The sequence below is a fragment of the Staurois parvus genome, unplaced genomic scaffold (assembly GCF_062004578.1).
Source record: "Staurois parvus isolate SC_StPar_1 unplaced genomic scaffold, SC_StPar_1.0 ptg000147l, whole genome shotgun sequence".
Taxonomy (NCBI): domain Eukaryota; kingdom Metazoa; phylum Chordata; class Amphibia; order Anura; family Ranidae; genus Staurois; species Staurois parvus.
This window is the reverse complement of record NW_028317943.1, coordinates 16,492,539-16,519,414: the sequence shown is the minus strand read 5'-3', so window position 1 is coordinate 16,519,414 and position 26,876 is coordinate 16,492,539. Positions and strand designations below refer to the sequence as shown.

The window sequence follows — 26,876 nt, the reverse complement described above, 5'->3', positions numbered from 1 at the left end:
TCCATTAAGGTAAAAAAGTTTAGGTAAAAGTATTAACCTCTCACTCCCCTCTCCCCCCCATAGTCCTCCCTCAACCCAGTGCTGTTGCCATTTGCAGCTGTTCTCTCCTCTCACTTTCGCGTCTCAGAGGCTTTTCTGAGGCAGCGGGAACTACTGGCTCCAGCTGCTGTCAGTCAAATCCTGGGACAAGGGAGTGGGAGGTGGGAAGTGACTTCCTATGGTGGCACACCAAGAAGAGGAGGAGCCAGGAGCGCCAACAGGGGACCTGAGAAGAGGAGGTAAATATATACCTTTTTGGGTTTTTTTTTTTATTAAATGCATTTACAATCACCTTATATCCTTGCCCCAGCAGCACTTGTTCCACATGAGTACCTCTCCACTCCAGACTCTCCCTTTTATTGACCAAACCCACCTACTCTACATTGGATTTCTCTCTTGTGATACCTGGTCTGGTCATCCTTTCACTGCCTAAACTGACTTCTTCCCAGTTACTGCATATTCACATTGCTTCTCTCATACCAATTATAAAAAAAAATGTGCAAATAATAAAGGAAACATTTGTCTATTCTGTAAATGTAATATTTTAAGGAATTTATGCATTTTTAAATTCTCAATGCACTTCTATAACTTATGTTCAATTAGAGCTTTTTTTTACAGTTAAATTCCAACAATTACAATTCCAATAGTTTAAATTTAGTCCAGTTGACAGAATCGTGTACTGCGGTAAACGTTTCCTATATCAATAGCTGTTTGGGCATGTCAGATTGTTGGCCCTCATTGGATTAAATATCCCAGTATAAAATATCTGATGTCGGAACAATGCTGACCCACAAATCTCTAGTGTCAAAACAAAGCATAATGATCCCTTGTAGGTATGCAATACAAGAAAGCTCAAAGTGCTTCTCCCAATCCTTTGCTGACAATTCTGATTTTTACATTTTTGTTGGCTGTTTAGATACCTTACAAATACCAAGTAGTGTTATTCCACTCTCTAGGCCTAACCAAGTATACACCAGACATGCTTTTGCAGAGATAATTGACACATGAGTACCTCTCCACTCCAGACTCTCCCTTTTATTGACCAAACCCACCTACTCTACATTGGATTTCTCTCTTGAGATACCTGTTCTGGTCACCTTTACACTGCCTAAACTGACTTCCTCCCAGTTACTGCATATTCACAGTGCTTCTCTCATACCCATTATAAAAAAAAAATGTGCAAATAATAAAGGAAACATTTGTCTATTCCGTAAATGTAATATTTTAAGGAATTTATGCATTTTTAAATTCTCAATGCACTTCTATAACTTATGTTCAATTAGTGCTTTTTTTACAGTTAAATTCCAACAATTACAATTCCAATAGTTTAAATTTAGTCCAGTTGACAAAATCGTGTACTGCGGTAAAAGTTTCCTATATCAATAGCTGTTTGGGGCATGTCAGATTGTTGGCCCTCATTGCATTGAATATCCCAGTATAAAATATCTGATGTCTGAACAATGCTGACCCACAAATCTCTAGTGTCAAAACAAAGCATAATGATCCCTTGTAGGTATGCAATACAAGAAAGCTCAAAGTGCTTCTCCCAATCCTTTGCTGACAATTCTGATTTTTACATTTTTGTTGGCTTTTTAGATACCTTACAAATACCAAGTAGTGTTATTCCACTCTCTGGGCCTAAGTATACACCAGACATGCTTTTGCAGAGATAATTGACACTGTTTATGTGTGGTACCACAATTGTTTATCAAAAAAATATTTTTTTTTCCAATAGGTGGCTATCAGAGTGTGTGAGTGGGCATGTGCGTTTATGTATTTTCCATATTGCTGGGCCATTACCTCATCATCTGAATCCCCAAGTTTTCCAAGGTCAAGGCAAGGGACTCTGAAATAGAAATGTCATGCTTTATCATAAACATAAGATATGTCAGCAAGAAAACAATAAATGATTAACAATTCCACAAATACAGCAAATGTGATCTACTTATACCGGTAGCTGGAATATATGGGAAATATAAATGCTATGACCTTTCTGAAATTGGCAGTTTTATTCTACTGGCAAGTGGTTAAAAACCAACTGCAGTCTTTAATAATGTAGTAAACACAAGAAAATTGTACATGTTAGCAAATCAGTAGTTTAAAGGGCAACTCCAATTTTGTAAAATAAATTAAAAGATGTTAAATTGTTGCTCCAGACATTTTGCAATTTCATTTTAATAAGAAAAATGATCTATTTAAAACATCAAACAACTATGATTTTCTATAACTGCCAAAAACAATTAAATCTTGCTTCCTTGTAATCATGACAACCAGGGGCATTCATTGTACAGAACGATTTCAGAAATATCACTTCCTGCTCTTGTAAGTGGCTTCGTGATTGCCCAGCAGTTTTTCTGTGATTACACCGCTGCCACTAATAATATAAGTATAGCAGACAAACCTATTTACTTTCAGAAGTGGGGGCATCACTTCTTGCTGAAAGGTACCTTTCTGCTAGATTGGGGAATTTACAAGTCCAGGGTTTTCAGTTGAACTGGATTCCTGGTTTGAGCCTGGCCGTGAGGTTGAAACCTGGGAGTAATGAAATGGTGAAACCTTCCCAAACGTTTGGGCTAGGCTTCTTCAGCTGGTGTAAATTAGTACTCTTAACCCCTCGTCCCCTAAACATCCATTATGAGTGTGTCCAAAGCAGCTCCAAAGTGACATTCACCCTCAAAGGGCATGTCCAGCAGGTTATTTTACATATCAACCTTTTTACAGGCTGAATTTTCAAACAAATACATTGCACTGTCATTTATAGGTGATTCATATGGGAAATAAGATGGAAGATCTCAACTAACCCATAGAATAGTGTAGGGCTGCATGGATGAGCTCTGTGCACTCTATAAAGCACAGATTTGAATATAAACTAGACCCTTTAACATGAGTTTAGTCTACTCCTTTAAAGGATACATTCGCCTTGGGAACATGTTACATGTTCCATCCATTTTTAGGGTGAAACATGTAACATGTTCCCATAGCTGCAGCCACGCCTGCCGCCCCCTCTCCCTCTGACAGATAATAAGGGGAGAAGGTTCCCCATACTATCCATCAGATTTGAAAACAGCGCAGCCGTACGGGACGCCGCCCACACAGCCGCGTCACTCATTTACAGAGTTCTGTGAATGAGTGCCTACAAGTTACATAGTCTGGCTGAAAAAAGACAAAAGTCCTTCCAGTTCAACCATCAAAAAAACAAAAAAAAAGTTATAATCCTATACACACAGTTGATCCAGAGGAAGGCAAAAAAACCCAGCAAAGCATGATCCAATTTGCTCCTGCTTCCTGATCCCCCGAGAGGCAATTGGATATTCCCTGATCAACTTTACCTATAAACGTTAATATCCACTTATATTCTGTGTATCTAAGAAAGAATCCAGGCCTTTTTTAAAGCAATCCACTGAGCTGGCCAGAACCAACTCTTGAGGGAGTCTATTCCACATTTTCACAGCTCTCACTTTGAAGAAACCTTTCCGTGTTTGGAGATTAAATTTATTTTCCTTCAGACGTAAAGAGTGCCCCCTTGTGATGACCTCATTGTGAATAACTATACACCGAGTTCACTATATGAACCACTGATGTATTTATACATGTTGATAATATCCCCCCTTAATCTCCTCTTCTCAAGAGAGACTAAATTCAGTTCCTCTAATCTTTCCTCATAGCTGAGCTCCTCCATGCCTCTTATCAGCTTGGTTGCCCTTCTCTGTACTTTCTCCAGTTCCCCAATGTTCTTTTTGTGAATTGGTGCCCAAAACTAAACTGCATATTCCAGATGAGGTCTTACTAATGATTTGTACAGGGGTAAAATGATATCTCTCTCTCTGGGGTCTATACCTATTTTAATACAACAGAGGATTTTGCTCACTTTAGAAACTGCAGCTTGGCATTGCATGCCTTTATTAAGCTTGTGATCTACCAGAACTCCCAGATCCTTCTCCACCATTCATTCCCCAGTTGTTGTCAGGAATCAAGGAATGACCAGAAAGGTGTGGACTGGCACAGGGAAACGCAGGTCTCAGGTACAATATAATACAGGTTATTATTAGCCACCCAGATATATATCTATATAAACGCACAGTGAGCAAACCAACCTTCCACTAATCTTTAGGAGGTGCAGGAACACAGGCGTAGTCAGGGCTGGAGAGGTGGAACGGTCAGGCCGGCCGTAGGGTTCTGTAATGACCGTTTGGTGGTACCTCTAGCGGTCCTCAGGGCAGGATTCCCCAGGGCGCGGAGTCTAAGCCCCAGTCTGCCTTTTCACCAGAGCCCCTGATGGTGGGGATGGACTTGGCGCAGGACTGAGACCAGGTCGCGGCCCCTGAGTACCCCTGCTAGTGGTAGAGGGATCCGCCAGAGGTATGTGCAGGTACGGCTGGATCCGTGCAGGATGGATGGATGGCAGAGTAGTTAGCGTGGTCAGACAAGCCGGGTCGGTAACGGTGGAGGCAGATCAGTACAGAGCAGCAGGCAAAGAGTAAACGGGTCACAAGCCAAGGTACAGCAACAGGAGGTCAAACAGCATAGGAGTAGGCAGAAGAATAGTCAGGGATGAGCCAGTAGTCAGAACAGGAGACGGTCAACAGAGATCAGGATCAAGCCGGGTCAGCAACGAAGCAGGAACACAGGATACAGGTACAGAGGCTCATGGGAAAACATACACCAAGGCCCAGAGCACAGACCTGGTCATGCCTTATATACACCTTTCTGTAATCAGCCCCAGGTTTGGCTGATTGTGAGCTTCTGGCTGCTAAGAGTACCCGCTGGTCAGCTCTGGTACTGCAGCCCACACGGCAGGTGAGTTCCACCACCAGTGCTGAGAGCACCCGCTGGTCAGCTCTGGTACTGCAGCCCACACGGCAGGCGAGTCCCACCACCAGTGCTGAGAGCACCCGCTGGTCAGCTCTGGTACTGCAGCCCACACGGCAGGGGAGTCCCACCACCAGTGCTGAGTCCATTCCTGACAGTTGTACTCCCCATAGTATGTATGGTGCATGCATATTCTTAGCCCCCCAAGTGCATCACCTTACATTTATCAACATTAAACCTCATTTGCCACATAGTTGCCAAATTAAACAGTGCATTGAGGTCAGCTTGTAAATTGAAGACATCCTGTAAGGTCGTTATTCCACTGCACAGCTTGGTGTCATCTGCAAAGACTGAAATGGTATTTTTAATCCCAGACTCTATATTGTTTATAAATATATTAAAAAGTAAGGGTCTCAATGCTGAACCTTGGGGTACACCACTGACAACCCTAGACCATTCAGAGTATGAATCATTAACCACTACTCTTTGAATATAGTCTTTTAGCCAGTTTTCTATCCATTTACATACGGATTTTTCCAAGCCCGCAGACTTTACCTTACACATTAGCCGTGTGTGTGGAACTATGTCAAACGCTTTTGCAAAATCCAAGTATACCACGTCCACTGCCACCCCCCTGTCCAAGGTTTTGCTCACCTCCTCATAAAAAGAAATCAGATTTATTTGACAACGTCTGTCTTTCATGAATCCATGCTGTCTGTTGCTTAAAATATTTTTTTCCAGCAAGAACTCATCTGTGTGGTCTTTTATTAAACTCTACAGTATCTTCCCAATTATAGAAGTTAAACTAACAGGTCTATAATTACTTGGTAAAGCTTTTGACCCCTTTTTAAATATTGGCTCCACATTGGCCTTACGCCAATCCAGTGGTATTATCACAGTCATTAAAGAGTCTCTAAAAATTAGAAACAGTGGCTTTGAAATGACAGAGCTCAATTCTTTAAGGCCCCCTGGGTGTATTCCATCCGGTCCAGGTGCTTTATTCACCTTTATTCTGTCTAAATATTTTAGGATCATATCAATTGTGAACCAATGTGGATCATCTGGAGCTGTGTTAATATCATGGCCATTATGGACAAGAGCTCCACCATGCTCCTTTGTATACACAGAGCTGAAGAAGGTATTTAATAAATTTGCCTTCTTTGTTCCCAGTCACCCATTTTAGAATATTTTGTAAAGGGCCTACATGCGCGGCCCTGACCTTTTTACTATTAATATATTTGAAGAATTTTTCGGGGTTGGTCCTGCTATCTTTTGCCATATGTCATTCGTTTTCAATTTTTGCAGCCTTTAGTTCCTTTTTGCATATTCTGTTATATTCTTTGTAATGTTTAAATGATGATAGCGTTCCTTCATTTTTATATTTAATAAAAGCTCTTTTCTTATTATCTATAGCTTTTTTAACTTTGGCCATAAGCCACATACAGATGTGTTCAAAATAATAGCAGTGTGTTGAAAAAAGTGAATTAAGCTCAAAATCCTTCTAATAGCTTTTATTTCCATACACACAAATGCATTGGGAACACTACACATTCTATTCCAAATCAAAACATGAAGAAAAATATATAAAATTTGTGTTGTATCTCTAAAAAAATTGAAGAAAAGTGAATATTAGACTGTTCAAAAAAATAGCAGTGTTTGTATTCTTCTTTACTAACTCAAACACTCACTATATAAACTGAAAAATGTTTGAAGATTTTGCTTTCCTTTGAATCACTTAATGAATATTTAGTTGTATAAGCACTGTTTCTGAGAACTGCTGTACATCTGTGTTGCATGGAGTCAACCAACCTCTGGCACCTGTGAACAGGTATTCCAGCCCAGGATGATTGGACTACATTCCACAGTTCTTCTCTATTTTTTGGTTTTGCCTCAGAAACTGCATTTTTGATGTCACCCCACAAGTTTTCTATTGGATTAAGATCCGGGGATTGGGCTGGCCACTCCATAACGTCAATCTTGTTGGTCTGGAACCAAGATGTTGCACGTTTACTGGTGTGTTTGGGGTCCTTGTCTTGTTGGAACACCCATTTCAAGGGCATTTCCTCTTCAGCATACGGTAGCATGACCTCTTCAAGTATTCTGATGTATTCAAACTGACCCATGATCCCTGGTATGCGATAAATAGGCCCAATACCGTAGTATGAGAAACATCCTCATATCATGATGCTTGCGCAACCATGCTTCACTGTCTTCACAGTGTACTGTGGCTTGAATTCAGTGTTTGGGGGTCGTCTGACAAACTGTCTCCGGCCACTAGACCCAAAAAGAACAATCTTACTTCCATCAGTCCACAAAATGTTGCGCCTTTTCTCTTTAAGCCAGTCAATGTGCTCTTTGGCAAATTGTGACCTCTTCAGCACATGTCTTTTTTTCAACAGTGAGACTTTGCGGGGGCTTCTTGCAGATAGCTTGGCTTCACATAGGCGTCTTCTAATTGTAACAGTACTCACAGGTAACTTTAGACCTTCTTTGATCTTCCTGGAGCTGATTGCTGGCTGAGTCCTTGCCATTTTGGCTCTTCTTCTATCCATTCAAATGGTAGTATTTCGCTTTCTTCCACGTCTTTCAGGTTTTGGTTGCCATTTTAAAGCATTTGCGATCATTTTAGCTGAGCAGCCTATCATTTTCTGCACTTCTTGATATGTTTTCCCCTCTCCAATCAACTTTTTAATCAAGGTACCCCGTTCTTCTAAACAATGTCTGGAACAACCCATTTTCCTCAGAATTTCAGAGAGAAATGCACTGTAACCAGCATGTACAACATTTGCTGCCTTCCTTCCTTAAATAAGGGCAATAACTGCCACCTGTTTTTCAAAGAATGAATGACCTCACTAATAGAACTCCACACTGTTATTATTTTGAACATGCCCCTTTCAATTAGTGATTCAATTACACAGAATCAGCAGCATGCATGTCATGACTGTTGGGTCTGTTGGATTTCTATTACTCTACAACACCTGCTAGTAAATTATTTGCCATGTAGAAATATAATTTCTACCAAAAACAGTGATTGATCAGGTTAGTGATGTCTGACTGCTATTATTTTGAACACAACTGTAGGTTTGATTTTTAGCCTTTTAAACTTGTTGCCCATGGGAATATATTTTGCAGTGTGTTCACATACAGTCTTTTTGAAGAACTCCCATTTCTGTGTTGTGTTCATTGATGCCAATATTCCCTCCCAGTCTAAGTCCTGGAGAGCAGCTCTCAGCCTTGGAAAATTAGCTCTCTTAAAATTGAGCATTTTTTTTTCCCATATGTGCTCACTGTTTAGAGCTAACAATAAATAAAATCATGTCAACATCATTGCTACCCAGATGTTTTTTTATATGGACATTTGTAATACGCTCTGCATGGTTTGAGATTACCAGGTCATGCACAGCATCATTCATAGTTGGGGCCTCTATGAACTGTACCATAAAACTGTCCTGTAGTAGGTTTAAAAATTTTTACCCTTTAACTGTTCCTGCAGTACCATTACTCCAGTCAATTTAAGTAGTTAAAATCTCCCATTATTATCACTGTCCCTTGCAGCCCTTTCGATCTGTGCAAGGAGCTGAGTCTCCACTTCCTCATTAACACTGGGAGGCCTGTAACAAACTTCAATTATTTCCTTTGTAGTACGCACCTCCATGTGCAGTTCCACCCATAATACTTCAGTCTCATCACACTCTCCATCAACTGGGTCCTCTTTCACACTCGCTCTGAGATCACTTCTCACATAGAGACAGACACCACCACCTTTCTAATTTACCCTGTCTTTCCGAAAGAGAACATAGCCAGGAATATTAATGGCCCAGTCATGTGAAGAATGAAGCCAAGATTCAGCAATACCAATTAAATCATAGTTCTCTTCATGCACCAAAGCTTCCAAAGTCCCAACAGCCTTAGCGGCTGTGGGCTTGTAGTTTTCAGTGAACTACCACGCCACTGTGGAGCACTGTGGTAGTTCACTGAAGCTTCCTGTCAGTATATCTGCTTGCTCGTACATCCCGTATTGCAAGCAGATATTCTGACAGGTCTGCAGGAGAGCTGCATGGCATCAGAAATCTACTGATCACTGGTGCAATGCTTTCAAGGCTCCTCTGGACAAAAATAATAAATGCACATTTTTTTTACCTGTAAAAAAATGCGCATTTATTATTTTTGTTCAAAAGGTGAATTTATCCTTTAAGGTTTGACAGACTAGCATTACAGCCATGGCACGATCCAACGCAGGACCTGCTAAAGAAAACAAGGGTTTAGGAAAAATTTCCAAACATTTGCCAATGGTATCCTTAAACACTAGTGCATCTGTGACAGAAATGGTAAGTCCTTTATTAAGATGGGACACTACTACACTTTTGGTAGTCTTAGGGCACCTCAGGGATCCCGGACTAGTAAAAGCCACTGGCTGCTCTACCATTTTTAAGGTGGTATGCACCTCATCAATAAGAACAGAGATAGTTTCTTTAAGCCTTGGAGCTATGTAAGCTGCCTGTGACTCCTCAGGCACAAAATCATCCAGCAAGGATTTGTGGAAATCTCCATCAGACAGAGTCTCCACAGCAGTAGGTTCAGAGGCTGCTACAGCTGTTTGATAGATTCTGCAATGATTCTGCAAGGGAAGGCATTGGAGTATCATTACATACTCTGCATTCAGAGTCAGCACAATAGCTAAGTGGTTAGTACTTCTGCCTGGCAGCACTGGGGTCATTGGTTGGAATCCCAATCACAGCACTACCTGCGCGGAGTTTATATGCTTTCCCTGTGCCTATGTGGGTTTACGCCAGATACACTGATATGTATGAATGTGAGTTAGGGATCTTAAACTGTAAGCTCCTTGAGGACAGGGACTATGTGAATATATAATATATACGTAAAGTGCCACGTAAATTGACGGCCATACAGTGGGGCAAAAAAGTATTTAGTCAGCCACCAATTGTGCAAGTTCTCCCACTTAAAAAGATGAGAGAGGCCTGTAATTGGCATCATAGGTAGACCTCAACTATGAGAGACAAAATGAGAAAAAAAATCCAGACAATCACATTGGCTGATTTGGAAAGAATTTATTTGCAAATTATGGTGGAAAATAAGTATTTGGTCACCTACAAACAAGCAAGATTTCTGGCTCTCAAAGACCTGTACCTTCTTCTTTAAGGGGCTCCTCTGTCCTGCACTCATTACCTGTATCAATGGCACCTGTTTGAACTTGTTATCAGTATAAAAGACACCTGTCCACAACCTCACACAGTCACACTCCAAACTCCACTATGGTCAAGACCAAAGAGCTGTCTAAGGACACCAGAAACAAAATTGTAGACCTGCACCAGGCTGGGAAGACTGAATCTGCAATAGGCAAGCAGCTTGGTGTGAACAAATCAACTGTGGGAGCAATAATTAGAAAATGGAAGACATACAAGACCACTGATAATCTCCCTCGATCTGGGGCTCCACGCAAGATCTCACCCCGTGGGGTCAAAATGATCACAAGAACGGTGAGCAAAAATCCCAGGACCACACAGGGGGACCTAGTGAATGACCTGCAGAGAGCTGGGACCAACGTAACAAAGGCTACCATCAGTAACAAACTACGCCGCCAGGGACTCAGATCTTGCAGTGCCAGACGTGTCCCCCTGCTTAAGCCAGTACATGTCCGGGCCCATCTGAAGTTTGCTAGAGAGCATTTGGATGATCCAGAAGAGGACTGGGAGAATGTCATATGGTCAGATGAAACCAAAATAGAACTGTTTGGTAGAAACACAACTCGTCGTGTTTGGAGGAGAGAGAATGCTGAGTTGCATCCAAAGAACATCATACCTACTGTGAAGCATGGGGGTGGCAACATCATGCTTTGGGGCTCTTTCTCTGCAAAGGGACCAGGACGACTGATCCATGTACAGGACAGAATGAATGAGGCCATGTATCGTGAGATTTTGAGTGCAAACCTCCTTCCATCAGCAAGGGCATTGAAGATGAAACGTGGCTGGGTCTTCCAACATGACAATGATCCCAAACATACCGCCCGGGCAATGAAGGAGTGGCTTCGTAAGAAGCATTTCAAGGTCCTGGAGTGGCCTAGCCAGTCTCCAGATCTCAACCCCATAGAAAACCTTTGGAGGGAGTTGAAAGTCCGTGTTGCCCAGCGACAACCCCAAAACATCACTACTCTAGAGGAGATCTGCATGGAGAAATGGGCCAACATACCAGCAACAGTGTGTGCCAACCTTGTGAAGACTTACAGGACACATTTGACCTCTGTCATTGCCAATAAAGGATATATAACAAAGTATAGAGATTAACTTTTGATATTGACCAAATACTTATTTTCCACAATAATTTGCAAATAAATTCTTTCCAAATCAGCCAATGTGATTGTCTGGATTTTTTTTTCTAATTTTGTCTCTCATAGTTGAAGTATACCTATGATGCCAATTACAGGCCTCTGTCAGCTCATCAGTGGGAGAACTTGCACAATTGGTGGCTGACTAAATACTTTTTTGCCCCACTGTATATAAGTACTTGTAATAAATAAAAAAATAAATAAAAGTAAATAAAGTTGCAATTTGTTCCATATAGTACTGCATAACTGTGGAAAACCCCAGACAAAGCCAAAACAAAGGGGGACCACACCTGATAGAGGTAGGTAAGGAAGACGCTGATAACTGTAGGGGCTCAAGCAAGAGACAATAGTCCAGGCTGTCAATGTCAGCATAATGAGACACTGAGCTATAGGCCACCTTGGAACTGTGGATAAGGAGCTGTAGAGTCCCAGTTCTGAGGGACTGCTCCCCATGAACTTGCGATGCAATACTTGACCGAACTTAACCAAGGTGGAACAGCATGTCTCTTGTGAATAGGAGCAAGGGCTTGACCTAGATGGCCTACTCATAACTGAATCTTAGAGACTGGGTCACACTAGAGGTTGTGCCATGGTGCTTTATCTGAAAAGAGCTTTGTGGCTAACTAACACAGTACGCAAATATCTGGAAGTCCAGTGCCTGGAGGTCACATTCCAGGCAGGCTCCACAATCAGCCAGTTCAGTGGGGTCCAGGTACGGCCTCCAAAGATATGCTGATCTGAATAGCTGCAAAAGAGACCAGCTCAAGCAACACATTGAAAAACTGAGCAAAAAAGAAGAAGAAAATGCTAGGAAAAATGGTTACACTCTTCTCGGGCAGCACAGAGGCTGAATGGTTAGCATTTCTGCCTGGCAGTACTAGGGTAGTTGGTTCAAATCCCAACCTGTCTGGAGATTGCATGTTCTCCCTGTGCCTGTGTGGGTTTGCTCCGGGTACTCTGGTTTCCTGCCACACTCCAAAGACATGCTTGTAGGTTAATTGGCTCCTGTCTATATTGTCTCTAGTATGTGTATGTATGAATACAAGTTAGGGACCTTAGATTGCACACTGAGGATTAGGGACTGATGTGAATGTACTATATATATATATATATATATATATATATATATATATATATATATCTATATGCAAAGCGCTGTGTAAATTGACGGCGCTATACAAGTACTTGTAATAAATAAATAAAATAAGTACATCCTCCTTGAACACTAGTAAAAAACTGAGGCATGTTGGGAATGGGAGAGGTTACATCAGGCTGGCGACTGTTTTTTTTTTTTTGTTTGGCAGTGCCCCCCACTGCAGTAGTATCACCCAACTGTCTTTGAATCCAGTGTCTCTCAATGAACAAGAAAGAAATGTATGAATGTATAATGTAGGAAACGTAGGGTCAGAATGGGCACAAAGCTGGCCATGCATGTAGAACGTGATTGTATGACATAATGATCATTGTAATGAAAGAATCCGATCACCAAATGGGTACTTTGATTGACAAACATAATTGTCTTCATAAACAATCAGCCTTGATGTAAAATCCAACCAAGTTCAATCACGCTAATGTATTTCTTTGTTGTGTCAAACCATTTTTTTTCAACAGAATGATTGTCTGAAATTAGTGCATGATTGTTTATCTTCACATGTCGGGCCAGCACTATAACCCCAAGCTAATGAAAACAGAAGTCATGCTATCGTTTATAAAATAGATACGAGTGGTCCTACATTACACAAGGGTCTTATAATGTTGAACTGCTTTTTTGAAGACCTATTTATTGTATATACTTTAGCTACCACAGCTTTAGTTTTGAGGGAAGCTTTCCTTTAAAGGGTGTATTTGACCTTTCTTCTATCTTATTTCAAGCCAGTAATCATGCTTACCTTGTAGCTATGTCCCAAGTCTCAACACATACTAAATCTAATTTCTCTGCACAGATGTTATACTCTCAGGAAATGAAGGTGGTTCTGGTTACTGGTCTCTCCATGTTTCCTTGGCAAGTATAAATGAATGTAATGTGCTATCACAAGCAGTTATAGCTAGTGACTTCAGGGACAGCAGTGAATGGAAAGAACTGTAAAATGCTGTAGAAAAGCAATTTACAGCAAGCACCTAATTTCAAGGCAAACCTAGACCAGATCTATGATGTATACATGGTTACTGTCTGATGGTAAAATGGTAACCATTGTAGCAGAAAGGAAGATTCCGTAAATCTGAGCATAGCACCTTCCTAGTCACTTGCAATGATTAATAGACTCAAGTTAAACTGAAAATGCCATTTTAAATTATAATTTTCTGGCTCATTACAGCATCTGTAACACTTTCCGTAATACATAATGCATTTCTTTCCTTTCTTAATTCAGCAATTATAATATAATTGCTCTCTTTGGAATCATACAATCAGGTAAAAGGTTTGTGAATTCTATGCATATCTAACATAAACATGCAACCTAAAATGAGGCAAGCATTGAGCTTTACAATGAATTGCATTAAATTACTGTTAACTCACCCAGCTATTTCATCCTCGTAAAGGCTATTTTCACACTTATCTGTGGTAAAAACGCAGCAAAAATGCATATGCATTTTACCATGGTTTAATGCATTTTACCACATTTGTGGTACATTTTTTAAAGTATGTGTGATTCAAGAAAATGCAGCGCAGGTGCATTTTGTATGCTGTTTTTGCTTTTTTGTGTTATTTACTGTGTTTTACATTGATTTCAATGGGGAGGTGTGTTTCTGATGCATATTGTTTACTGCACCAAAAATACAGCAAGGAGGAAAAATGCACCAGACTCACAACGGATCAGTGTAAACAGTTCCATAGGAAAACATGGTAACGCGTTTTTCTTCAGCTTTTTTTAATGCAAAAGAGGAAGAAAAATGGGTACTAAACCAAAAGTAGCATGCTCCTAAGGTTTTCAGGCCAGTAAATGGGATGGATGAGTTAATAATACAAGATATCAGAGACAACAATCTTTTTTGTTTTCAAAGAAATAAAAATATGTAAAATATTAAGCTAGGTGGTTGTGTCTGAATAGATTGTAAATTAATAAAATGTAAAATAGCACAAGGTTTTTCATGTTTCAAATGCAGACAGGTATAATGTTCTTGAGTACTCACACAGTTGGACAGTCTCCATCACTGGCAGACGGCTTCCAACAAAACAGCAAATTTGTGCCTCAATGGCAAACATTGTTTTTACATGTTGCATATTTTCTTTTCCATAGAATGGATTAAATCAGATAAACTAATCTACCAAGCAATTTCCAATAAAGTGCTTTGCATGAGGACAAATATGCAATTTACAAATAATCGTATAAAATGATGTAGATTGGTGGATAACTGCATTGTGGCTTCAGGTACTAGATATATAAATTCAGCATTGCATAAAATGATGCAGTAGCTAAATAAAGAATTGGATATACTGTATGTTTTTTTTTCATATTGTTTGCTTTTTTTTTAAACACATAACTTACATAAATTGGATAACTAAGCTCATCAGTTGTACTCAGACTGCTCAATTCAAAGCCAAGCTTGATTGATTATTGCTTGAATAAATATTTGATTGGTTGTTGCACTCATAGCACTATGGGGTTGATTTACTTAAAATGGAGAGTGCAGAATCTGGTGCAGCTGTGCATGATAGCCAATTAGCTTCTAACTTCAGCTTGTACAGTTAAGCTTTGACAATAAAACCTGGAAGCTCATTGGTTTCTATGCAGAGCTGCATCAGATTTTGCACTCTCCAGTTTTAGTATTTAATCCCAATGTGTATGATTAAAGTAGAGCTATAGGCAAAACTTTTTTTGTTCATTTTGGATAGAGTAAGGAAGGGTATAACTCCTGTCAGCTTATTTCTCTGTCATATGTGTCCCACTGGGGAAATTTATCTTCACTTCCTGTCCCATAGCCAAAACAGGAAGTGAGAGATAATTCCCCTAAATTAACCGCTTCCTCTCCGCCCTATAGTAGAAGTACTGCTACAGAGTGGCAGGGCTGCACAAAATCACGTATACATACCTGATTTGCATTTCCGGGTAGGGGTCGAAAGCGCGCACCGCCATTGGCGGCTACAGATGTCAATCATCGGGTCCCAGCCGGAGATTCCCCGCTGGCACCTGGCAATTACCGAGTAACACTGACAGGGGAGGGACCTGTGTGTAAACAACACAGGTCTCTTTCCTGCCAGCAATAATATGCTGCTGTGTATTTCTCTGCACAGCACATATTTGGGGTACTTGCCCTAAAATGCTCCCATTTTGGGATAAAATTTTATATTTGTATGATAAACTGGTTGAGATTAAATTCCTGATTGTTCCTCAGACTACTGTGTTATCCATGTTGCCAGGCTCCTATAAACAAATTAAAGCGTTAATTAGACACTTTTTTATTGCGGTCCGGTCTGTAATCGTTAGACACTGGCGCCATACTGCGGCTCCATCGCTGGCTGAATGGACCTGTGAAGTGAACCAGATAGACTACGTGGAACATATGATTGTAGGGGATGTTGTCAGGTCTGAATTCTAAAACCTCATGTGGACGGTGTGGTCCCACTTCAGATATTCCTCTGCATTTGACTCATTTGTCTCTGCGAAAACATGAAAATTTGGTTGCTCCAGGGGCTTCCCATGTGTACTAGCCATTCTTGTTTTTCCTCTTATCCTTTTTTTTTTCTGTTTCTACACTCTTTGATGTTTTTTTTTTCTTTTCTTTATGTTATTTTATGTCAAGCATTAGAATGATTTTCTTCCAATGACGTTAATGCAAGTGTATCCTTACTATGGATGTATCTGTTAGGAGTTCTGCCTACCGAATTCCTGGATTTTCCTAATGTTTCTTCTATCATGCTTGGGTAGAGATTATCACAAATTTTGCTTGTTTAGATATTACACTTGTCACATATGCCTTCTTAGCAATGACCACTCTTGCCTTTACATTATGCTGTACTCTAAATGTTCCGCTCTACGTACATGGATTGCTGGTAATACTATAAAACTCTTAATAAAAACAAATGATTCAACATAAATTGCACAATGATGCCATTTACTTACTCGGGTGGTCGGATTTCAGCAGCCAGTGACTGTGATCGCCAGCCCTGCATCAATAGAGAGACATTCAATGTTAGCTGAAAAAGTGACTTCAGATGGTCTATAGCCACTAAAATGACTTTAATACATTTTACAGAATCGAAGCATTTCACTTTGGAAATCCATAGCAGCCCTTCTTTGTAAATAAGGAAATAACACTTTGTAGAAATGAATTTTGTGCCCGTTTTGTTGCAGTTATTTTGAGCTAAAGCTAACGTTAACACATACCTACAGAATCATGTTCTTCAAGGAGTACTGCCTGTGCTGCTCAGCTTGAACTGTATGAAACAGATCTGTGATATGACAGCAGTATCTACTCAAACAGGATTACCCACCAAGGACAAAATTCAAGCAGAATCACAATAAGCATTTATACATTGTGAAAGGAACTACTTGGGAACCCCCAAGGTAGGCCGTGTTCACTAGGTATGACTTCATTTCGCACTGGATTGAAGTTGGCCACACCAGGCACTGAAATAAACTGCTTCTCACCCCAACACCACCAAAGCAAGGAACTGCTGTCAATTCATTCATGCACTCAGGGCCCGTATATACCTACTGTAACAGACAACATAGGACTTACACTACACGGCACCACTTCTAGATTTTTCTTTAAAAAACAAAATAGCCAAAAAGGCATTTTTAAAGGACACTATTTTCATGCAGAATATAAACCAGCAATGTCATACTAATCATATGATCACCTTTTTTTTTTAAAGTGGTTGTAAACCCTTACATATACACAGTGAAGTGATTGGCCTCAGGTGATACACAAAGATGAAATAAATCCTCCTACATAAGTTGCACCTGTTTATGTGCCGTATTTTCTCCTCTACATCCATTCAAAGGCCAGAATTTATAAAACTTGTCTGAGATTTCAGAAAAAAGGGGGTTGAGAGCTGAAATTACACACTGCAGAGATCAATGAGGAGAGCTCTGAGAGCTGATTGGGGGGAAGGGACACACCTCTTCATACAGCACACAGGAACAGAGCTGAGGCTGTCAATCTGCTGGAGGACCTTCCTCTGTCACCTTTTTTCTCTTGGTGTCAAGAAAACTTGTCAAGAGTGATTCAGGCTGATAGTAGAGGAACAGGGCAGCGAACAGAAAAGACACTTAGCTGCCTGGATAAAGACATGTGCACACTATAGAGTAATATGCTCTGTTCACATTTCATGTCTGAGGTTTACAACCACTTTAGGCCATTTATGTGTAAACACTCACACCACTTCCTGTGTGCTCAGTCATGGTTTCACCCCCAAGGGTTCATCATTATTTCTGCCTGGGCTCACAGTACAGCAGCATGCAATGTCATTCATGTGTCATTACATGAGAGGAATGCTGTGCTGAAGTACGGACCGCCACTGGAAGGACCTCTTATGTCACCGTACTGGCTAGAAGATAATTGAAATTAGGGTTTGTATTCAGGAGATATTTTACATATATATACAGTGTGAGGGGGACTTCTGAGAGGGCACAGTGAGGACTGGGGGTGGGGGGGGAGCAGGGAAAGGAAGGCTATAATTGGGCTTTAAATGCCTGTATATAGGAAAGTCAATTTATGTCTCTATGAATGGCAAAGTCTTTCCATATAGCACAGTGTCTCTGTGTGGTACAATCTCTTTCTATGGGGTAATCCCTATTTAAGGCTATGTATCTAGGGGCGCTGGCAGAATATGAACGCTCTATAGGTGGGAATGGAAAGTATACAATGTATGCACGGACCTGGTTTAGAACATTTTGACAATCAGCTGTGCAGGACTGGACTGGCAGGGAGGGCTAAGTCAGGGGAACCTACAATATAAGTGTAACTACACCTATGATTTAACTCCTAACACTTAACCTTCCATTACCCTATAAACCCAGAGCTAGCCATACACCTATAGATTTTTTTGTTCGGCCTGCATGCTGAACAAAAGAAATGGACCGGATTCCTCCATCTACACAGGGGAACCTACAATATAAGTGTAACTACACCTATGATTTAACATCTAACCCCTAACACTTAACCTTCCATTACCCTATAAACCCAGAGCTAGCCATACACCTATAGATTTCTTTTGTTCAGCCTGCATGCTGAACAAAAGAATTGGAATGGATTCCTCCATCTGCACAGGGGAACCTACAATATAAGTGTAACTACACCTATAATTTAACATTTAACCCCTAACACTTAACCTTCCATTACCCTATAAACCCAGAGCTAGCCATACACCTATAGATTTCTTTTGTTTAGCCTGTATGCTGAACAAAAGAAATGGAACAGATTCCTCCATCTACACCAAACAGCACAGATGGGCATGCTATTGTAACCTGACAATACTGAGAAGTCTGAAAAATACACAAACAGTGCCTGCCTCTATTGCATGCAAGTGCTGTTTGGACAATTTTTCACCTGACTCATTGGAGAAAGTAGATTGAAAAAATTAAGTTTATTAATTCTCATATTTCTAACAGAGCCACCAAATTCAGCCCGGGTCAGCTGAAATGTTATGTATATGGATAGCTTAACGCTTTTTTGCATTATGGCGCTGCGTTACTTTAATAGACAATTGCACGGTTATGCAATGCTTCACCCAAATGAAATGCATTTTTTCCCACGGATTGCGCTTTCTTTCAGTGGTATTTGATCGCCTGTGCATTTTTTTTATGTTTTGCGCTATAAAAAATAAGACTGACAATTTTGAGAAAAAAAAACAATATTTTTAACTATTTGCTATTAAACATGTCAAGTAAAAAATTTAAAAAATATCTAATTTCATCATAAATTTAGGCCAAAATGTATTCTGCTACATGTCTTTGCTAACAAAAAATCCCAATACATGTAAACTAATTGGTTTACGTGAAAGTTATAGCATTTACAAAAGGGGGTATAGATACTGGGATATTTTATTTTTTAAATTTTTACTAGTAATGGCGGCGATCAGAGACTTATAGTGGGACTGCGGCGGGGATTCTGACACTGGGGGGAACTAACTTGGTGTCACTGACATCCCCAGTGACACCAATACAATGATCAGTACTAAAAAAAAGCACTGACACTGTACTAATGGCACTGGGCAAGAAGGGGTTAACGTGAGGGGCGATCAAAGGGTTAATTGTGTGCTGGGAGTGTTTTACATAGGGGGCGTGTCTGTGTGCTCCATTGTAAGTACACTGCTTTGGATGGCTGTGTGTCCCAAGCAGTGTGACTGAACTGACTAAACAAAACAGTCCTCCTCCCCATCAGAGATCGTCGGAAATCACTGGGCGCCAGCGAGTAATCACCAGCTGAGACCCAATGATTGACAGCCGCAGCTGCTAATGGCGGTGCAGATAGGGCACGCGCGCCCCCTACCTGGATAAGCAAAATCACGTATATATGCATGATTTTGCGCACCCGTGCAGCCTTGTAGCAGTATTTCTACTATAGGGTGGACAGGAAGTGCTTAACCCAACCTCTAAAGTGACTAGATAACAACAAACGTCTTTGGAACGCCTTTCTACAATTAACTCCTTTACTTCAAAACCTAATCCTAAGGCTCCATGCACACTGGCGTTTTAAAAACACTGGTAATGTTAGCTGTGTAAAGTCACGTTAAAAACATGCATTAGAGTTTAGCAACATTTTGCCGCGTTTTTTTTGCATTTGTGTTTTTTCACTTTTTTTGCTCAAGAAAAGATCCAAAAATGGCAATTTGCCGTGTTTTTCTGCATTTTTACGGCTAAAAAACTCCTCTAGAAACCCACTAGTTCTGGGTTTCTTTTCCAGCCAAAAAACACTGATTACAGCCTGTGTGTGCACGGACACATAGGATAACATGCTGGGGAGTTTACTGGCTGTAGAAAAAAAAACGACAAAAGCCAAAAACAGCAAATGTAAAAATGTCCAGTATACATGAGGACTAAAACCTAAACTAAAACCCCTACCATAATATCACATTATCAAACTAGTGCACTCCTGTTCAGAGAAGGAACTGGGCCAGAACATGATATGAAGCAGTCATATCATGCGTGTACATCTAATTGTGCATTAGTATCAATGGCCAGCATAAATCTATCCATCAATCTGTCTGTTTTTGTTTTTTTGCAGCCATGTTTTTTCCATCAATATCTGTCTTGGTCTGTCTATGCTTCTTTATCTATCTGTGTCAATACCATGAACCTGTCTACTGATTCCAAGCAGTTCATCAAAGCCTGTAAGTTATTATCATCTATCAGTTACTATCATATGTCAGACCATGTATCTGCCAACATCAATATCTATCAATGAAGATGTAAAAAGTGAATAAAAAACAGAAAAAGAGAGGATAAAAAGACAGAAAAATATAGCAAACTGAGAGCAGGCTTAACTGTAGAACCCCTTTCCTCCTTATAGGTTCAGCAACACACCAGAAGCCCAGACATTGCCCCAGGAAGCTGGAGACTCCCGCTGTGTGTCTGCACCCATAGTAGCCACTCTGGTCAGTTTGAAAAAACAGTAAAAAAGAGAAAGCTGTACATTGGCAGGGCAATATACAAAACAACACAGAAGTTCCACAGCACACTAACAAACTAGCCAGTAAAAACTAAACTGTTCCAACTACACAGGCTTTTTCTTTGTTTACATTTACTTGTATAACCACACTGCCACATCAAGGCACCTCTGAAATATGTGGTCCCTTCCTAAAACCAACAAATCTTCTTTGTTGCAAAACAAAGCATTTATAGAAAGTGTGCAAAAACAAATATGTATATTACTGTATTTAAATATTAACATATTAAACATATAAACCTAGTATTTGTTATCCCCAAATTTCATATACCTGATATGTGTCTGTGTTGACATGAACTTGTTCAAAAAAGTATCCTGTTCTCTATGCATTGCTTCCTTTGTGTGAAATCCATGGTGTTCCTGCCAGTATGCCCACGGGTGTATTTACCACAAAGCAAACAAGGTATTTGCCTAGGGTGGCATTTTTCATGGGGGTAGCAGCATTTTTCAGGGGGGAAGCGCCACCCCCAGAAAGAAGGGATGGAAGAAGGGAAACACGCAGCATGGGGACCAGGTGGGATCTGAGAAAGGCTGCGGGCTTCTTGATGGTGTATGCAGAGCATGGCTGTGAAGGTGAGTTTCTTCTCTCTATTGCTGGGGTGGGGGGTTGCCAGTGTATGGGGGGCAGTGGTAGTGGAAGGCTCTCTTGGGTGGGGGGACGGCTGGGGTGTTGTTGGGCAATGTCAGGCTCTCTTCATGCGGGAGAGGGGTTTTGATCGGTGTCAGGGTCTCTCCGTGGTGATGGTGGGGGGGGGGGGGGATTTTTGTATTGCCTAGGGCAGCATGAAACCTAAATACACCACTGAGTATGCCCCTGAATTCCTATTTAAAACTGACCACACTAGGCATAGAAGCACATCCTTCCCAGGGTGGTCAGTTTTCTGGCTGTACTGGCTTCCAGTCCTCCAATGGTCAGACTTGTTCTGATACCCCCCCCCCCCCCCCCTGCATAGCTCTTCACTGGGAAGGTCAAAGGAGCAAGGGCTTCTTTTAGGCGACAAGTTTGTCGTGCAACAAAACTGCACCACATTTTAGGTGTCATTGAAAATAATGGCACCTGAACCTGTGTTTTGTGATGGTGGGCAGAATAACAACATTTTAGCCACAATCTCAAAACACTCAGGTGTGAATGGAGCCATCCTGGTTTACACATATGCGTCTCTAGATCCGTTTTCAAACACACAGATTCACATGACAGGCTAGACATTAAGTGTTCCTATTGAGGTGGTTCACAAAGATGCGATCCACATGTATTGTGTTTTAAGTGCTATTACGAAAAGGGTCCCGTGCGTGTTTGTAGTGGTGCGTTCTGCACTTGCAAATGATAAAGTAGAGTTGAATGCGTAGTAAATGTTCACATAGGATTGCTATTGACACAAGTTTTTGCATGAAGTGAATGGAGGGTATTTTTGCATTGAAGTGAATGGGAGGTGTTTTTGCATTGAAGTCAATGGGAGGCGATTTTGCATTGAAGTCACTGAGATGCAATTTTGCATTGAAGTCATTGGGAGGCAGTTGTGGAGAGAGACAGCTGGCAAAATCGCACCTGTACCCTAATTGCCCAGGAATGGTATTCACAAAGAAGCACTGTGATTTCAGCACACATGTGTGAACCCAGGCTAAAGAGCAGGGCTGAATGTAAAAAAAACCCCCACCTGCCTGGCACTGCATGTCAAGGGCATCAGGCGATATGATTTGCACATGCCTGTATTAGGGGCCCTCCTACGCTAAATCAATTTTATTCCAATAAGATCTTCCACAATTTTATTTTTGTAGGGGGGGGGGGGGGAGTTCGAAGAAAACACTGATTGATTGGTATGAGCTTCCAAAAACTTGACAGACACCTGCGTTCACATAACATTTGCATTACATTTCTCTGAAATCTCTCTTTACCACATTATTAGCATACCAGTTTTGCATATCAAATTCTGAGAAATACAGCAAATCTAATTCCACATATTACAGAACGATGGATAGATCACTGTACCTTGGCAAGATGAGATTTTGACGACGGCTGGGTATGACCTCTCGGAGTGGCGGCTACTCCTTTTATCTCAAGAGTCATTCTGAAATCTACAAAATTTGGTTAGAAAGAAATATTAATAGCTCACTCTAATCACTGTTCAAAAGTCCAAAAAGACTACTTTTTAAACTGATATGTAAAAAACCCAATTTTTTTTCTATCCTATCCTTAATTACTTTCAATAAAAAAAAATCTCTTTTAGCCTGAGTTCACATATATGCCAACCAGAACTCATTGCAATTTAAAAGGATGGTGCGATGCAATTCGATGCGAATTGTTAAAGTGTATCAGATTGGAAATTGCAACCACACTGAAAATTGCACAAGAACCCTTTTAAAATCGCACTGTAGCCAGCCTACGTGTATGTGAATTGGCTCTGCAGAAAAGTGTTTCATTTCACATGTCATCAGTGCAATTCAAAACGCATCCGAATTTGCATATATGTGAACCGAGGCTCAATGCACATTTATTTATTTGACGTACTTATATAGCGCTGTCAATTTACACAGCGCTTTACATATATATTGTACATTCACATCAGTCCCTAACCCTCAAGGGGCATACAATCTAAGGTCCCTAACTTACATTCATATATACACATACTAGGGCCAATTTAGACCGGATCCAATTAACGTGCCAGAATGTCCTTGGAATGTCCTTGGAAACCGGAGTACCTGGAGGAAACGTACGCAGGCACAGGGAGAAGATGCAAACTCCAGGCAGGTGGTGCCGTGGCTGGGATTTGAACCAATGACCCTAGTACTGCCAGTCGGACGTGCTAACCATTTAGCATGTGAAAATGAGTAGAGTCAGGTGAGTGTTTCTCACAAAATAGTATTCCAGAGTCAGTATTTTTTCCTATGAAAGAATATTCCTGACATGTGGGGAGTGCGTATCCAGGCCTGTGTGGCCTACAAAGACAGATAGTTTGATAAAGTGCCACAAGCTCATAATGTTGAAAATGGGTTAATACAACATGTTGTCAATAATGAAATAGTGAGACAGAGGGATAATGTCCCTTGTGAAGTTGTGGAGCAGCTCATATCCACTGATTCTGAGAGGATGTTAGTGGATATCATGCATAGCAATGCTCTGGGGGAGCGACTGTCTTTTGAGTTGGGTATGGATGAGGCAACCTCCAGCTCTCTTTTATAAGATCCCTTATAGAAATGCCAGGTTCTCTAGATGATCACCTTTATGACAAATATGATGAAAGACGTGTAAACTGTTGAATATTCATCTGCTATGTACTGCTATGCCTCTGACTGATGGATGGGCTGGTACTGTGGAGTATCAATACTTAGAAGTGTGCTTAAGGCTGTGCAGAGCAGAGATGGATTAGATTAGGACCAATTGGTAGAATATTTGTTAAACTGGAACTCCAACTTACACCTATGCAGACTAAAAATGGATCCCTCTCCCCTTCTAACACCTATGCTAACTTGTGTAAGAAAGATGTATATACTGTACTTACCAATTTCCAGGTTCCTCCAGTCCAGTAATATGATCTCCCCGTGTCAGAAAACAGTGACTACAGGGCAGAGGGGAGAGTGGTCAGACAAAGGCTAATAAAGAATGCAGCAATGATGTCACCCATAGGCTTCAATGGCCCATCTGTTATTGGAGCTTACTCCTCTTCCATGCAGCCATGCTGGCTGACACAGGGGAGCTGAGTCACATGACCAGACCAGATCAACCTGAAAAATAGGTAAGTATATACACTCACCGGCCACTTTGTTAGGTACATCTTGCTAGTGCCAAGAAAATATCCTCCATGCCATTATACCACCACCAGGCTTGATAGGCAGAATGGATCCATGTTTTCATGTTGTTTATGCCAAATTCTGACCCTGCCATTAGAATGTTGCAGCAACCAGTCTGCCCATTCTCCTCTGACCTCTGACACCAACAAGGCATTTTCATCCACACAACTGCCGCTCACTGAATATTTTATATTTTTCGGACCATTCTCTGTAAACTCTAGAGAGACTAGTGCGGTAAAATCCCAGTAAATTACCATTTTTTGAAATACTCAGACCAGCCCATCTGGTACCAACAACCATGCCACATTCAAAGTCACTTAAATCCCCTTTCTTTCCCATTCTGATGCTCGGTTTGAAAATCAGCAAGTCGCCTTCACCACTACTAGATGCCTAATTACATTGAATTGCTGCCATGTGATCGGCTGATTAGGAATTTGTGTTACCAAGCAATTGAACAGGTGTACCTAATAAAGTGGCCAGTAAGCCTGGCCATACATTATACAATTTTCTTGAGAATTTTGCTTTAGATCTACCAAAAACCGTATATAATGAGGTCAAACCTAAACAACATTTTCAATTGTACCCAGTTAGGCAGCTCCTTGCGCAACATAATTGAAGGCAAATCTAAAGAAAATTAGACAGAAATTGGAGAGAAAATTGTATAGTGTATGGCCAGCCTAAGTGTACATCTTTCTTACACAGGTTGGTTAGGTTAGGAGGGGAAGGGGGAAGCTTTAAGGCTAGTTAGCCCTAAGCTGTAATTCCACTTTAATAGCAATGAAAAATGTTCCACAGTCAACTGCTGGTTCCAGTTAACCACTAGCCTACGGGGCACTTATACCCCCTTCCTGCCCAGTCCAATTTCCAGCTTTCAGAGCTGGTGCACTTTGAATGACAATTGCACGGTCATGCAACACTGTACCCATATGAAATTTTTAGAATTTTTTTGTGACAGAGCGTTATTTTGGTGGTAATTACCTCTGGGTTTTTTATTTTTCTTAAACAAACCAAAAAGCACTGAAAACTTTGAAAAAAATATTTTTTTTTTGTTAGTTTTTGTTATAAAATTTTGTAAATAAGTGATTTTTCTCCATCACTGATGTGCGCTAATGAGGCTGCAGTGATGGGCACTGATAGGCTGTACTGATGGACACTGATAGGTACTGATGAGGAGGTACTGGTAGGTGGCACTGATGGGCATTGACAGGCATCACTGATGGGCACTGAAAGGCAGCACTCATATATGGCACTGATAGGCGGCACTGACTAGCACTGTTAGGTGGCACTGATTGGCACTGTTAGGCGGCACTGATAGGCAGCACTGATGGGTACTGATAGTCGGCACTGATGCACACTGATAGGCGGCACTGACTGGCACTGATGGGCGGCACTGACTGGCACGGATAGGTGACACTGACTGGTATTGATAGGTGGCACTGACGGGTGACACTGAAAGGCAGCTCAGATGGGCACTTATGTGGCACTGAAATGTGGCACTGATGTGGCACTGGCAGGTGGCATGGATGAGTACTGAGAGCTGGCACTGGTGGACACTGACAGGTGGCGCTGCTGGGGTTACACAGATCATCAGGGCACACTGATCATCAGTGCTTTGATGATCTGTGTACATGTCCCCTCCAAGGAATTCCGGCTCTCCTCACGAGCCGTCAGGGTGACAGCTCGTGAGGAGAGAAATGTCGATAACCAGCATTTCCCTGTTTACATGTGATCAGCTGTGATTGGACATCTTCGGCTCTTTCCGTTGATTGGTGATCCGCTATGTCCGAGGGACACAGCGCACCGCCGATCGCCACGCATGCGTGGTTACAATGGGAGGAAGTCATATGACGTCCTCCCAGAACGAGAGAACCACCTTGCGTCCGTCATATTACTATATGGAGGGGGGGAGGTGGTTAATGCAGTTCATGGACAGCCAGAAAACTGTTAGGCTAGGTTCACATCTGTGTGAGTGGTGCCGCTGCAGATCCACACAAAAATTCGTGCAGCCGCACCACCCGCACAGCGAAATGCAGACCCGTGGGCGGGTGCCATTAGCTCTAATGGCACGCTGCACGTACTGAAAATGCAACCGTACTGGTTCCCGTGCGGGCTGCATTTTCAAAAGAAGTGCAGGGACCTCTTCCCTGCATGTCATGGGGCACAAGAGTCCATTCATATGAATGGGCTTTCGTGCCTGCACAAAACGCGGCCCGCGCAGCTGCATATATGTGAACCAGGGCTAAGACAATATAAAAAAAAGCCATTCTATGCAACACTATGACAGAAAGGA

The 26,876-nt window shown here is 41.3% G+C and overlaps 1 protein-coding gene across 3 annotated transcripts in view; it reads right to left on the bottom strand.

Annotated features, from left to right (window-relative positions):
* Nucleotides 1-26,876, bottom strand: part of CAPS2 (calcyphosine 2) — a 172,643-nt gene that overhangs the window by 119,372 nt on the left and 26,395 nt on the right. For all 3 annotated transcript variants that reach the window (XM_089674091.1, XM_089674090.1, XM_089674089.1), the window contains exons 2-4: nucleotides 22,788-22,873; nucleotides 16,252-16,295; nucleotides 1,840-1,885 (exon numbers count right to left, since the gene is read on the bottom strand). In XM_089674091.1, coding sequence (XP_089530217.1) covers nucleotides 1,840-1,885; nucleotides 16,252-16,295; nucleotides 22,788-22,865 — 168 coding nt within the window. In that variant the 5' untranslated portion in view covers nucleotides 22,866-22,873. The remainder of the gene's footprint in view (nucleotides 1-1,839; nucleotides 1,886-16,251; nucleotides 16,296-22,787; nucleotides 22,874-26,876) is intronic.